Source organism: Podarcis melisellensis (assembly GCF_964234715.1).
Source record: "Podarcis melisellensis genome assembly, chromosome: 3".
NCBI classification, from domain to species: Eukaryota; Metazoa; Chordata; class Lepidosauria; order Squamata; family Lacertidae; genus Podarcis; species Podarcis melisellensis.
Window position 1 is genome coordinate 111,781,537 of NC_138530.1, and position 13,712 is coordinate 111,795,248.

Below are 13,712 nucleotides of genomic sequence, written 5' to 3' on the forward strand. Positions count from 1 at the left end.
TTTTTTAATACAACTAGAACAGTTTTGGCTTCTTAAACTTCATATTTGGGTAGCTTAAGCTGCCATACGTGTTCAGTGTGAATAGTGTTTAAGTTGAAAATATTGTAAAAAAATTATATTTTTTCAAAAATATTTAAAAAAATAAATAATAGTAGAAACGACTTCTTGGTTTTTTTATTTCCTGAGTGTTCATCTTTTTCAGAACCTGTGTGCAGGCCTTGGTGGAGAGAGAGAGAGGGTAATAGACTTGACATAAGGAAAAGATGTAAAGGATGTGTGCTGTTATTTGTAAAGTGAAGCAAATTAGGGGAGACATGGGCCTGAATTAATGTTGCCCTTTTTTAAGATTACTCCTTGGCATGTAATTTCACTAAGTGCCAACAACTTTAAGCCTGTTGCTGTGGAATTAGCTTTCTTTACTTCCTAGGTACTGACAGTAACTTTAGTCTTGCACCTGGTTACATGCAAATCAAAGATATCTTAAGTCTTTGGCACCATACATTACCAGATGCAGGGTAACAGCGATTTTTAACTGTCAGAGATAAATTGTAGAGAGTGCTACTTATGCCCTGTATTTCATTGTACACAGGTTGTACATTGACAATAAAGGTATTATTATTATTATTATTATTATTATTATTATTATTATTATTATTTATATTACAGTTTCAGAGCCATCATAAACTGAGCTGGGCAACAGTGAGGAGGTTTCAGTGGAGGGGATTTCAGAAAAATGCTTAATAATGACTTAATACCTTTCATAGTAATGTGCGTCACGGTTTGGTGTTATTAGCTAGCATATTTTTTACAGCAAGGTCATTATAATAATTGTTTACTTTTAAGTGTCCACAACACTTTACTTAGAAGTGTACTGGAAACAGAACCAGTTCCTTGAGGAATCCAACCAGTCCTCATATTTGTGTATGTAAACAATACCTTCCACCTGTTGCATCATTTCTTGCCAAAAAAAGGTCCCAAATTCCTTAATTTGAATCACAACACTAGGCCATCTGTAAAAATCAAAGTACCTTTAAAGCAATCATACTTGACTGAATCATTTTGACTGTGGGATTTACTTATTTCGACAGGAGGATACACACAATTCTGCTATGGCCTCCCAAAAACATAACATAGCACCAATACATCTTTTTCTTCCAAGCACATACCGGATAGCCAGAACTGAAGGGGGGGCAGAATTCTGCCTATGAACAAAGGTGTCTTGCAGATTTACAGATTTACAGCTAAACCGTTCACCAGGCTGAATGTTAACTGCTTTCTCTTTAACTCAACACGTTGGCAGAGGAAAATCTCCTCTGCTGGTGTGATTTGCTGGAGGCATGGGGTATGATTTAAATACCCTAGTATCTGAGATTGTCCAAACTTCCATACCTTATGGGAGTCTCTTCAAACTTTTGTACATATGACTGTAATCTCTGCCGTGTTTGCTGTCTGTTCTGGTGTGCTGGAATCCCTCTTTGTTCCGCAGTGAAAACCCATGAAGACTGGACAAATTGGCACATATTTTAACCACTGGATCCTTCTAACCACACCCATTCCAAATGGAAAATCGTAACTCTTCAGTTTTGCAGACGTGGCGCTGTTTGCATGTGCTCCAGCCTTCCATTGTACTAGACCACGTTCCTCTAGAGTCCCTGGGAAGGAGTATAGATTGAGGGGGCGTGTTCAAAACAAAGAGGAGAACCATATAATCTCTTAACAAAATAAAGCAAGTTTGCAACCGCAGATTAAACTGAGATTTCTCACCTTAAAAACTATTTTTCCTCAATGGCAGCTGCAGCAGTCTTGGCCAAACGGCGACAGACAGTAGTTAAAAGAAACTGCAGCCTCTGGCCAGTCCCTTATAATGGTTCAATCGCTAGACGCTCCATTTTGCAAATGGTTAATTCAAACTTGGTAGAAAGCACACAATTCTTACCATCTGCAATATGGATCGTTCATCCAAACAACCCTCCAGCAAATGCGTAAGACTCCAAATTCAGAAAATGGTCAGTGTGTGTGATCAGGATTCTACTAAAGAAATTCTTGCTGCGTTTAAGTGTAGACACATATGTGTGTGCCCGACCCCTCCACAATCACCGCATATGCAAGTGCATGCTCTCAAGCCCACAGCAGTTGATGAGTCAATGTCAACGTTTCCACACTCCACCACTGTTAGTGGGGTGAAGGGTAAAGGGACCCCTGACCATTAGGTCCGGTCGTGGCCGACTCTGAGGTTGCGGCGCTCATCTCGCTTTATTGGCCGAGGGAGCCAGTGTACAGCTTCCGGGTCATGTGGCCAGCATGACTAAGCCGCTTCTGGTGAACCAGAGCAGCGCACGAAAACGCCGTTTACCTTCCTGCCGGAGCGGTACCTATTTATTTACTTGCACTTGGACGTGCTTTCAAACTGCTAGGTTAGCAGGAGCAGGGACCAAGCAACGGGAGCTCACCCTGTCATGGGGATTCGAACCGCTGACTTTCTGATCGGCAAGTCCTAGGCTCTGTAGTTTAACCCACAGCGCCACCCGCATCCCGTTAGTGGGGTAGGAGAGCTAAAAAAATTGTCACCTCTGACAAGCAATGCTCGCCTTGGGTTTCGGACAGAGTTTGGAGTTGATATTCCGCTTTATCACTACCCACAGGAGTCTCAAAGCAGCTAACATTCTCCTTTCCCTTCCTCCCCCACAACAAACACTCTGAAAATACTGCAAGGAAATGAAACTGCTGTACCTGGGATGGTATTGTCCAGTATGAATGCAATGCCACCTCCAACAAACATTTCTGTGGTTAAGAGCACTGTTAATATTTGGTCCACTTCAGCAATACCTAGAAATAAGATTGACAACATGCCTGTCGTATCACAAATTCAAAACTGCTTTTGAAGGTTGAACTGAAACTTGCAGATGGATTGAGCATGAAAATGTTAAATTTAGTTAATTAAAAACAACCCGTTTACAGTTGAAACGGTGGTATATATACGTTTGTATGTCATTTTCTCCTTCCCCAACTCAGCCTTTCCATGGAGTTCAGAACCCTATTTTCTTATACTAACTCATTTTCCTACAAACGAAGGTGGCACATCAATCAAACCAGTTGAAGCAAGAGGCCTTTTCAACCATCCTTTGCCCTCACCATCAACACATACCCAGACCCCAAGTTCTTTGCCCCCATTAGCCAAAGATAAAGGTCCCAGAAAGCACATGTTTTTTGTTTGGTAGGTTTAGGCAATCTAAAGAAATGGAGTCTTTCTGCCTCTCTTTCCCACCCAATCCACCCATCGCTCCATTCACACATGCAGTGTACTGCACACCGTATTTTTCGCTCTATAAGACGCACCAGACCACAAGACGCCCCTAGTTTTTGGAGGAGGAAAACAAGGAAAAAAATATTCTGAATCTCAGAAGCCAGAACAAGCAAGAGGGATCGCTGCGCAGTGAAAACAGCAATCCCTCTTGCTGTTCTGGCTTCTGGGATAGCTGCGCAGCCTGCATTCGCTCCATAAGACGTACGCACATTTCCCCTTTTTAGGAGGGAAAAAAGTGAGTCTTATGGAGCACAAAATACGGTAGTTATCTCGTTACTCAGTCTCCTTTCCTTTCTGACCTGCCCTTTGCCCCCAAACATCCTTGATGACTAAGAAATCATGGCCTGGTGACTAGCTTTTGATACCTCATTCGTTTCTTTTTAGCCATCAGGCTAGGACAGAAAAAGTAAAGCTGGTTCCATCAGTACATAATACGTCGCCACTCCATTCTTCTAGGTCCGGCTTCCTCAAACTCAGCCCTCCAGATGTTTTTGGCCTACAACTCCCATGATCCCTAGCTAGCAGGACCAGCGGTCAGGGATGATGGGAACTGTAGTCTCGAAACATCTGGAGGGCCAAGGTTGAGGAAGCCTGTTCTATGTCATCAGCACAGAATTCAGTTTCAAAAGCCATTCCTATTTCAAAAAATAATGCCCATCGATTTAAGAACATGTGTCAGAAGCTGCCTGATGTGGAGCCAGACCATTGGTGTATCGAGCTCAGCATTGTCCACCCTGATTAGCAGCTGCTCTCCAAGGTTTTGGAAATGAAGCATTTCCCAGCCTACTTGGGGATGCTGAGAATTGAAGCTGGGACCTTCTGAACTTAAGGGAACTGTGGTCCTTTCCCCTGGCTAGCAGACACTGGGTGTGTGTGTCTGTCATCGGGACAAAGGCTGAACAACCTGGGTCAGAACGATATGGGATTGGGGGGGCAACTCCCATCTCTTGCGGGGGTGCAATTAGTGCCAGCACCCTCAAGAGTTTGGGTGTAATCTTCGACACCTCCCTTTCCATGGAGGTGCAGATTGCAGCTATAACAAAGGCGGCATTTTTTCATCTCCGCCAAGCTAAGCAGTTGGCTCCTTACCTCTCTCGCCCTGACCTAGCCACTGTGATCCATGCGACGGTCACCTCCAGACTGGATTATTGTAACTCGCTCTACATGGGGCTGCCCTTGAGACTGACCCAGAAACTCCAGCGGGTGCAGAATGCCGCGGCAAGACTCCTTAAGGGGTCCTCGCTGCGGGATCACATTCACCCAGTGCTACACCAGCTGCACTGGCTCCCAGTGGAATACAGGATCAGGTTTAATGTGCTGGTTTTAACCTTTAAAGCCCTATACGGCCTAAGACCCTCATACCTATGGGACTGCTTCTCCTGGTATGTCCCACAGAGGACCTTACGGTCTTCAAACAAAAACATCTTGGAGGTCCTGAGCCACAGGGAGGTTAGGCTGGCCTCAACCAGAGCCAGGGCTTTTTCAGCTATGGCTCCGATCTGGTGGAACGCTCTATCACAAGAGACTAGGGCCCTGTGGGACTTGACATCTTTCCGCAGGGCCTGCAAGACAGAGCTGTTCCACCAGGCCTTTGGCCAGGGCACAGCCTGACCCCCTCCTTTGGCAATCCTCACAGAACTCTAGCCCAATGGTTGCCATTAATCTGATTTGAACTGATTTTATAATGAATTGATTTTAGACTGCTGTATTACTTTACTGTAGGTAGCTGCTCTGAGCCCGGCTTTGGCTGGGGAGGGTGGGATATAAATAAAATATGATGATGATGATGATGATGTACCATGCACATCACAGAATCCTAGAACTGCCACAAACAATTGTAATCACAATGCGGAACCACAAGATGCCTGAAAGATCTATGTGTGTCTTTCGTTAGAAGCCAGGCCGGCCCATACAGAAGTTGACCAGACTGGCAGGAGACACAAGACTGACAAGCAAGCTTTGCTGCTGTTCCTGCTCCAGCTCAGGAGGAAGGAACAAAGGGGTTGGAGCTGAGGAAGGGCGTCTGCTAGCGCGCTCTCTCTCTCTCTCTCTCTCTCTCTCTCTCTCTCTCTCTCTCTCTCTCTTAATTGTAGGACCAGCCCAGTCCTGAGGTTCTGTATGCCTCTGATTAGGCAAAGACTTTCCAGCGACTTTTCAATACCATGGTACCTCTGGATGCGAACGGGATCCGTTCCGCAGCCCTGTTCACATCCTGAAGGAAACACAAACCATGTGGTGATTCGGCGCATGCACGTGACGTTATTTTGAGCGTCTGCGCATGCGTGAGCAGCAAAACCCGGAAGTAACACGCTCCATTACTTCCAGGTCACTGCGGAGCGCAACCCGAAAATGCTTAACCTGAAGTTACTTCAATCCAAAGTATGACTGTACCTGTGTTGATAGCATTTGGGCGCGAATCTAAGTAGTTTGGGACGGTGAGCCCAAAAAACATTGCGAAGCCCAGGACGAAAAGGTTGCGGGAGGAGTTCATGTCGACAAACTGCAGGTTGGAGAGACCCACGGCTGTGATCATGCCTGCAAATGGGAAAGAGGAAGAACTTTATTATACATGCGCGGTGGACTTCTTAAAGATAAGGTTGCAGGAAAAGCCAATGCAAGGGACCGACTTCCCCAGTCAGTGCTGCTTCAGAACAATCCTTGTCTGTAAACTGTTTTTCTGGGATCGCACACATTGCAGCAGCCCCAAGTGAATCTTCTAACTCTAAAGGGTAAGGTAAAGGTAAAGGGACCCCTGACCATTAGGTCCAGTCGTGGATGACTCTGGGGTTGCGGCGCTCATCTCGCTTTACTGGCCGAGGGCGTCCGCGTACAGCTTCCGGATCATGTGGCCAGCATGACTGAGCGCTTCTGGCCAACCAGAGCAGCGCACGGAAACACTGTTTACCTTCCTGCTGGAGTGATACCTATTTATCTACTTGCACTTTGACATGCTTTCGAACTGCTAGGTTGGCAGGAGCAGGGACCGAGCAACAGGAGCTCACCCCGTCGCGGGGATTCAAACCATCAACCTTCTGATCAGCAAGTCCTAGGCTCTGTGGTTTTCCCAACCTTGTGCCTCCAGATGTTTTTGGCCTACAACTCCCATCATCCCTAGCTAGCAAGACCAGTGGTCAGGGATGATGGGAATTGTAGTTCAAAAACAGCTGGAGGCACAAGGTTGGGAAACACTGGTTTAACCCACAGCGCCACCCCCATTGCCTACCCCTGCACTATACTTTTAAAGTACAGCCCCCTCCCCACCCACCCCAAACGATTCTGGGCACTGTAGTTCGTTAAAGGTTGCTGAGAATTGTCACTTACGAACTACAGCACTCAGAATTCTTTGAGGGGAGGAATGTGTTTTGTGCTTTTAACAGTTTAGAGTGTGTGTGTGTGTGTGTGTGTGTGTGTGTGTGTGTGTGTGTGTGTAGCTTTAACTGTGTGTTCAGATTTCCTTAGTTCTCACACTTGATGCAGGTCACCCTACAATTCAACCTTTCAACTTCGGATATTTTTATGCATCACAGAACATTCGTATCACTTCTTCAAGTCCTCTATAAGGGTGCTTCCAAAGTCTGTTGCTAGTTCTGAGCTGGATTCAGTCACATACTAGTAAATCAAATGTACACATTTATATTTGATTGGGGAGGGGCGAGTCTTGCACAACAAACCCAGTTTTTTGCTGTAAGGGAAATGACAGGAAAATACACTGGAAAATGTAGCGAAACACTGTTTTGATGCAACAGTCACCTAACCTCCCTGCAACATATCAAGATGAACGTTCATTAAATAGCCAGTGTTGTCTAATCCATCTGCAAGCATATCAGGTTGAATGCTCAATAAACAGGTTGTCTGGAAACACCCTAAGATATATTAAAGCCTCTTTTAATCCTAGAAGCATCAGCAAATCATGCAAAGTTAACTGAGAAATTCCCGCAATATGGACACTTTAAGGGGCTAAGGTGTGCCTGGCATTTTGCAGAAAATAAACACACCAGGAAAGAGTAATGTGGGATGAGATGGCCCCAAATAAGTGTTTTATGGACATCCTTAAATTTTTAGTACTGCTTTACTTAAACGGAGCGGACAGTTTTGCTTTCCTTAAGGAGACTGTTGCTCTGCCTCTGGGTAGCTGGCAAAATAAAATACAGCTATGTCAGATTTGGAAACATTTGTGTGTGTGTGTCTGTTCTGAGAGATAATATTAAAGCGGGAGAAATAATATTGACAAATCTCCTTTAATATATAGATGCTTTCCTGATACTTTTGCTTTTGTGTTTTTAGCTTGGGAAGTCTCTGAGTTGTTTTTAAACTGCTACAGCTTTGCTCTTTGTCAAAACTTTGCAAAACACACTTCACTCTTCACTTTAATTTAATAGTCCTCATGTGGCCACCTCTAAAACTTTCATTCAGATAAATGTGTATTCTGGAAAAAGAGGAGGAATAATAGGGCAACCTCAGACCTAATATCTGAAAGGCTGGCAGGGAATCAAACCGTTGCAAGCTTTTACTTTGTTCAGGTTCAGCTGTGGTTTAAATTGTGCTTTTGGCTCTGCTTCAGTGAAACAAAGGCTCCTTAACTGCTTTGGCATAGGTGAACTAAGTTTGTTATTGACAACTGAGCTGCCAGACATTCCTCCCCTTATTTCAGGGGCTTGTACTAGATGACACTCAGGACACCTTCCACCTCTACAATTAATGATTCTATGATAAGGGCTGGAGGGAGTTGTAGCTGAAAACATCTGGACAGGACCAAGTTGGGGGAAACTATAGCATCTTAAAAAGCAGAGACATCACCTGGCCAACAAAGGCTCGTAAAGTTAAAGCTATGGTTTTCCCAGTAGGGATGTATGGAAGTAAGAGCTGGACCATAAAGAAGGCTGATCGCAGAAGAATTGATGCTTTTGAATTCTGGTGCTGGAGGAGACTCTTGAGTGTCCCACGGACTGCAAGAAGATCAAACCTCTCCATTCTGAAGGAAATCAGCCCTGAGTGCTCACTGGAAGGACAGATCCTGAAGCTGAGGCTCCAATACTTTGGCCACCTCATGAAAAGAGAAAACTCCCTGGAAAAGACCCTGATGTTGGGAAAGATGGAGGGCACAAGGAGAAGGGGACGATAGAGGACGAGATGGTTGGATAGTGTCTTCGAAGCTACAAACATGAGTCTGACCAAACTGCGGGAGGCAGTGGAAGACAGGAGTGCCTGGCGTGCTCTGGTCCATGGGGTCACGAAGAGTCAGACATGACTAAATGACTAAACAACAAACAACAACTGTCATTAAGATCCTGGTCATGACTAAAAAAAAATAGCTATTTCCACATGACTTATTCTTCTTCCTCAGCAAACACTTGTAGGTGAGTGAGGTTGTCTTCCATGAATATGGCCTTAACAGTGAGTCCATAAGTGATTATGGAGGCCAATTCTGGATCCTTCCACAGTGGGGACATTGGTTTCCAGGCGGGAGTTGATCACAGTGCGGATTTGCCAAGCGTGCCTTCCTCTTAGCACGTTTCTCCCTTGCGTCCTGAGTTTGAGTGTCTTCAAAGCCCATGACACCTTTGGTAAAGGCTGTTCTCCAACTGGAGCGCTCACAGGCCAGTGTTTCCCAGTTATGCTTATACAGTGGTACCTCAGGTTAAGAACTTAATTCGTTCTGGAGGTCCGTTCCTAACTTGAAACTGTTCTTAACCTAAAGCACCACTTTCGTTAATGGGGCCTCCCGCTGCCGCTGCTGCGTAATTTCTGTTCTCATCCTGAAGCAAAGTTCTTAACCCAAGGTACTATTTCTGGGTTAGTGGAGTTTGTAACCTGAAGCGTCTGTAACCTGAAGCGTCTGTAACCCGCAATACCACTGTACTACTTTTTTTTTTAAGATTTGCCTTGAGAGTGTCTTTAAACCTCTTTTGTTGTCCACCGGTATTTCACTTTCCATTCTTAAATTGGGAATAAAGTAGTTGCTTTGGAAGATGATAGTCAGGCATGATAAACAATATGACCAGTCCAACGAAGTTGAAATTGAAGAATCACTACCACACTACTACAAGTAAGTGACTATATTCTACAGGTTTTCTTGCACATTGCTATATTTATAAGAAATAATAATATCCTGCTTACTGTATTTTGCACAGCAGAATAAAGGTAACTTACCAAACAACGTGCAGAACATCCCTCCAAGGATGGGGTCAGGGAGGGAGGCAAACAAAGCTGTAAATTTGCCAATGGTTCCCAAAATGAGCATGATTCCAGCACCGTACTGTACCACTCTCCTGCTGCCTACCTGTATAGGAAGAGCAAAAACGCGCGTAACAGCCAGTTAATCATATGTTCGTCCTTCACAATACTGTGGTGCCTCGCAAGACGAAAAGAATCCATTCCGCGAGTCTCTACGTCTTGCGGTTTTTTCGTCTTGTGAAGCAAGCCCATTAGCGGCTTAGCGGATTAGCGCTATTAGCGGCTTAGTGGATCAGCTGATAAGCGGCTTAGCGGATCAGCTGATAAGCGGTTTAGCGGCTTGGGGAAAAGGGGGGGGGGAGAAAAAAACCCCGCAGGAACTTGCAAGACATTTTCGTCTTGTGAAGCAAGCCCATAGGAAATTCGTTTTGCGAAGCACCTCCAAAACGGAAAACCCTTTCGTCTAGCGGGTTTTCCGTCTTGCGAGGCATTCGTCTTGCGGGGCACCACTGTATTCATCTCCATGTCTGCTTTCCATATTGCTGCAGGGAGAAGGGGGTTCTGTTGCATCTATTTATTGGTGGTGTACTGTTAGCTAGACTATTAACATCTCCAGGACGGGAGAATTTGCATTTCTTTTTATAGTACCTGATGACTATAGGCTTTGCCCTTTCAGTCGGGTTTCTAACTGTCATAAGAGATCATTAGTCCCATGTTTTCATGAGCAAAGTGAGATTTTAAGCTACAATCCTGTGCACAGTTACCTGGAAGTCAAGGTAAAGGTAAAGGGTCCCCTGACCATTAAGTCCAGTCGCGGACGACTCTGGGGTTGCGGTCCTCATCTTGCTATACTGGCTGAGGGAGCCTGCGTACAGCATCTGGGTCATGTGGCCAGCATGACTAAGCCGCTTCTGGCGAACCAGAGCAGCGCATGGAAACGCCGTTTACCTTCCCGCCGGAGTGGTACCTATTTATCTACTTGCACTTTGATGTGCTTTTGAACTGCTAGGTTGGCAGGAGCAGGGACTGAGCAACAGCAGCTCACCCCGTCATGGGGATTCGAACCGCCGACCTTCTGATCGGCAAGCCCTAGGCTCTGTGGTTTAACCCACAGCGCCACCCACGTTCCTTACTTCCTTATCTGGAAGTAACGCCTCTTGAATTCAGCCATCTAAGCTATATACCTTTAAATTCTGCATGTGAAGCTGACTTATAACAGGTTATACGGAGGATACTTGACATGGTGCCCTCCAGATATTGCTGGACTTCAGCTCCCATCATCCCTGAAAATCGACCATGGTGGCTGCCGATGATGGCAGCTGGAACCCAACAGCATCTAAAGGCTACCTCTCAGCCAGGCCTCTAGCCCAGCACTCTCTTCTCCAGCAAATAGCAGCACTTCCAGGTCTCAGGAAGAAAATGGGAGTCTCGCCTCTCCTTTCATCTCCTGCAACTGACTCTGGAGACGCCAGGGATTGTACAGGTGGGGCATTCTGCATGACAAGCAATACAGATGGGCGAATCTTTCTGTTATGTTGAATAGGATCCAAAATGCAGCAGTCTGATTGGTCCTAGAACAATAGGCTTCAGAATGCAGCAGTCTGATTGGTCCACAGGAGCCACCCAATCCAGCTCCAGGTGGAAGTGAATCCGCAACCTGATTGGCCTACAGGAGAATCCCAGAATTAGCCAATCACGCGGGGCCCATTGTGTAAATAATGTATATAAGGCAGACATTCTGGGGGAACTTCTATTCCTCCTCACCACTAAGAGCTGAATAAAGAGCATGAAATCCACTCTCGACTCTGAATATATTTCACTTTCAATGGACAATCTTGGCACCAGAGCCACACCTGTAGAACCACTGGTGTAAAAAACAGTCTCTGTAGGAGAGCCCATTCATTCACATATAAAAGTTCTGATGCATGCTTCCTGATGTTCTGTCCTTACCCCAAGGGTAACTTGGCCAGAGATGGAGCTATGGTTCAGTGGCCTCTGAAAAGCCACAGCTTCTCTGCCCCCTGACTTAGTTTATACAGTTTATAAAGATGTTAAGGACCTCTGCCAACCTTAGATGGACCAACAGTCTGACCTAGTCAATGGGAGCTTCCTTGTCTTCCTAGCTCTGCACCCACTGGAATAATCCCAGGATTCCATGGGAGGCTGTCAAGTACATGAAATCAAAGTAACCAGAAGCCCAAACTAGGATGGGGCTGGAAGATCAAAACCTGCTGCTGATCTTGCCCAGGTTCCAGAAACTGGGAGCTGTGTTCTGCTTCTGGAGCGGAGGAGAGAAGCAAGCAGCTGCTGCGTTCAGCTCCGGCAGATGTTCCCGACTCTCCTCCCAGCATAGCCCCAGGAACCATGACTGGCAGAAATCCAGCAAGAAACAGAAGGCGCCATCAAACATTGCAGGGTGGTACCTTGGTGATGCCCAAGACGCCAATGTTGGGGCTCGAGGAAGTAGAACCATTGCCAGTGCCCAGCAAACCAGCAATGATACAAGAGATTCCCTCTGTAAAAATGCCCCTGAGAGGGAAGAGAGAGAAAGAGAAAAGAACTCCAGTTATTGCATTAGGTTTTCCACATGCCTACCCCCAACAGTTTATTTTATTTTATTTTATTACTTTTTTGCAGGAGGGAGCTCTATAAGACGCCCCAGACCACAAGAAGCACCTAGTTTTTGGAGGAGGAAAACAAGAAAAATATATATTCTGAATCTCAGAAGCCAGAACAGCAAGAGGGATCACTGTGCAGTGAAAGCAGCAATCCCTCTCGCTGTTCTGGCTTCTGGGATAGCTGCGCAGCCTGCATTCGCTCCATAAGACGCACACACATTTCCCCTTACTTTTTAGGAGGGGAAAAAGTGAGTCTTATAGAGCAGATATATGGTATATTTAGTAGGATAGGCCAGCTTCCCACACAGAGACAATGCAGGAAGGACCCCTGCAGTTTAGATTATTTTAATCCATGAAAGGTGGGATCCCAAGAAGACCACAGGCTCCCCATCTCTGACCTAGTGCCCCGGCTACTGAACTACCATTCCCTGAGGCAATGCGTCAAATATTCATGCAATGCAAGGAAGCTGCATCTCTCCTACCTGTTAATGGCATGCACAGGTGGAGGTGGAGCACCTGCAAGCCTAGCACAAGCATAATAATCGCCAATAGACTCAACGATCCCACACAAGGTAGCGCTGAACATGCCCAGCACGGCGGCGGCTGTCACTGTGGGGATGCCCCACTGGCCTAGAGCAAGCAAAGGGGAGCGGCTGTTAGCTGGAGAAGAACATTGCCTTCACTTTAAAACTGAATAATAACAGCAGCAATCATCACAATAAATTTTATTATTTGCCCCAGCCACTCCGGGCGGCTTCCAACAAATATAAGAGCATAATAAAACACCAAATATTCAAAACTTCCCCATACCTTCAAGTGTCTTCTAAAAGTTGCATAGTTCTTTATCTCCTTGACATCTGATGGGAGGGCGTTCCACAGGGTAGGTGCCACTACCGAGAAGGACCTTGGTATAGCCTGAACACTTTATTCTTCATCCATACCACATCAACTCTCTCACAGATTAACCCACACAATCCTTTACACCAGGCCAGTCCAACATGCGGCCCTTGAGGGCATTTTTGACGGCCTTCAACAACATTTGACTCACCCCACCCTTGCAACCTTCCCCCTGCTGTTTACCAAGCTTTGGGAATGACGTGTGAGGGCTCTGACAGGGTCCTAGAATTCTCCTGCCCCATTCCCAAAACCTAGCTAGGGACATATCCTATACCCTTTTAAAATGTGGCTCTTTCCTGGGGGGCTGATATTGGGTTATTGTTTTTATTCTGATTATATATGTTGTGATCTTTTCTGTGGACCACCCTGAGACCTCCAGGTATATGGTGGTATATAAACTCAATCAATTATTATTAATAAATAATAATAATAGTGGCAACAACAATAATGGCTAGCACTTAGTGAGTATGTGTGAAGACAGAGATTCATGAAATTTTGGACTCTTCCCCCATAGATGCAGCTATGGACTATCCTGAGGGCTGTGGCTATGGGGGGTGTTCTAACGAGGTCCTGCACATCATACATTTGGCATGCAGGTGGCGCTGTGGTCTAAACCACTGAGCCTCTTGGGCTTGCCAATCAGAAGGTTGGCAGTTCGAATCCCCGCAATGGAGTGAGCTCCCGTTGCTCGGTCCCTGCTCCTGCCAACCTAGCAGTTC

At 45.7% G+C, this 13,712-nt stretch overlaps 1 protein-coding gene across 1 annotated transcript in view; it reads right to left on the bottom strand.

Moving 5' to 3' along the window:
• Positions 1–655: 655 nt before the first annotated feature.
• SLC23A1 (solute carrier family 23 member 1) overlaps positions 656–13,712 on the bottom strand; it is a 30,011-nt gene continuing 16,954 nt past the window's right edge. Inside the window, exons 9-14 of the mRNA XM_081906285.1 lie at positions 12,579–12,726; positions 11,902–12,007; positions 9,455–9,584; positions 5,696–5,839; positions 2,731–2,826; positions 656–1,652 (exon numbers count right to left, since the gene is read on the bottom strand). Of these exons, the coding sequence (XP_081762411.1) occupies positions 1,405–1,652; positions 2,731–2,826; positions 5,696–5,839; positions 9,455–9,584; positions 11,902–12,007; positions 12,579–12,726 (872 nt within the window). The 3' untranslated portion in view covers positions 656–1,404. The remainder of the gene's footprint in view (positions 1,653–2,730; positions 2,827–5,695; positions 5,840–9,454; positions 9,585–11,901; positions 12,008–12,578; positions 12,727–13,712) is intronic.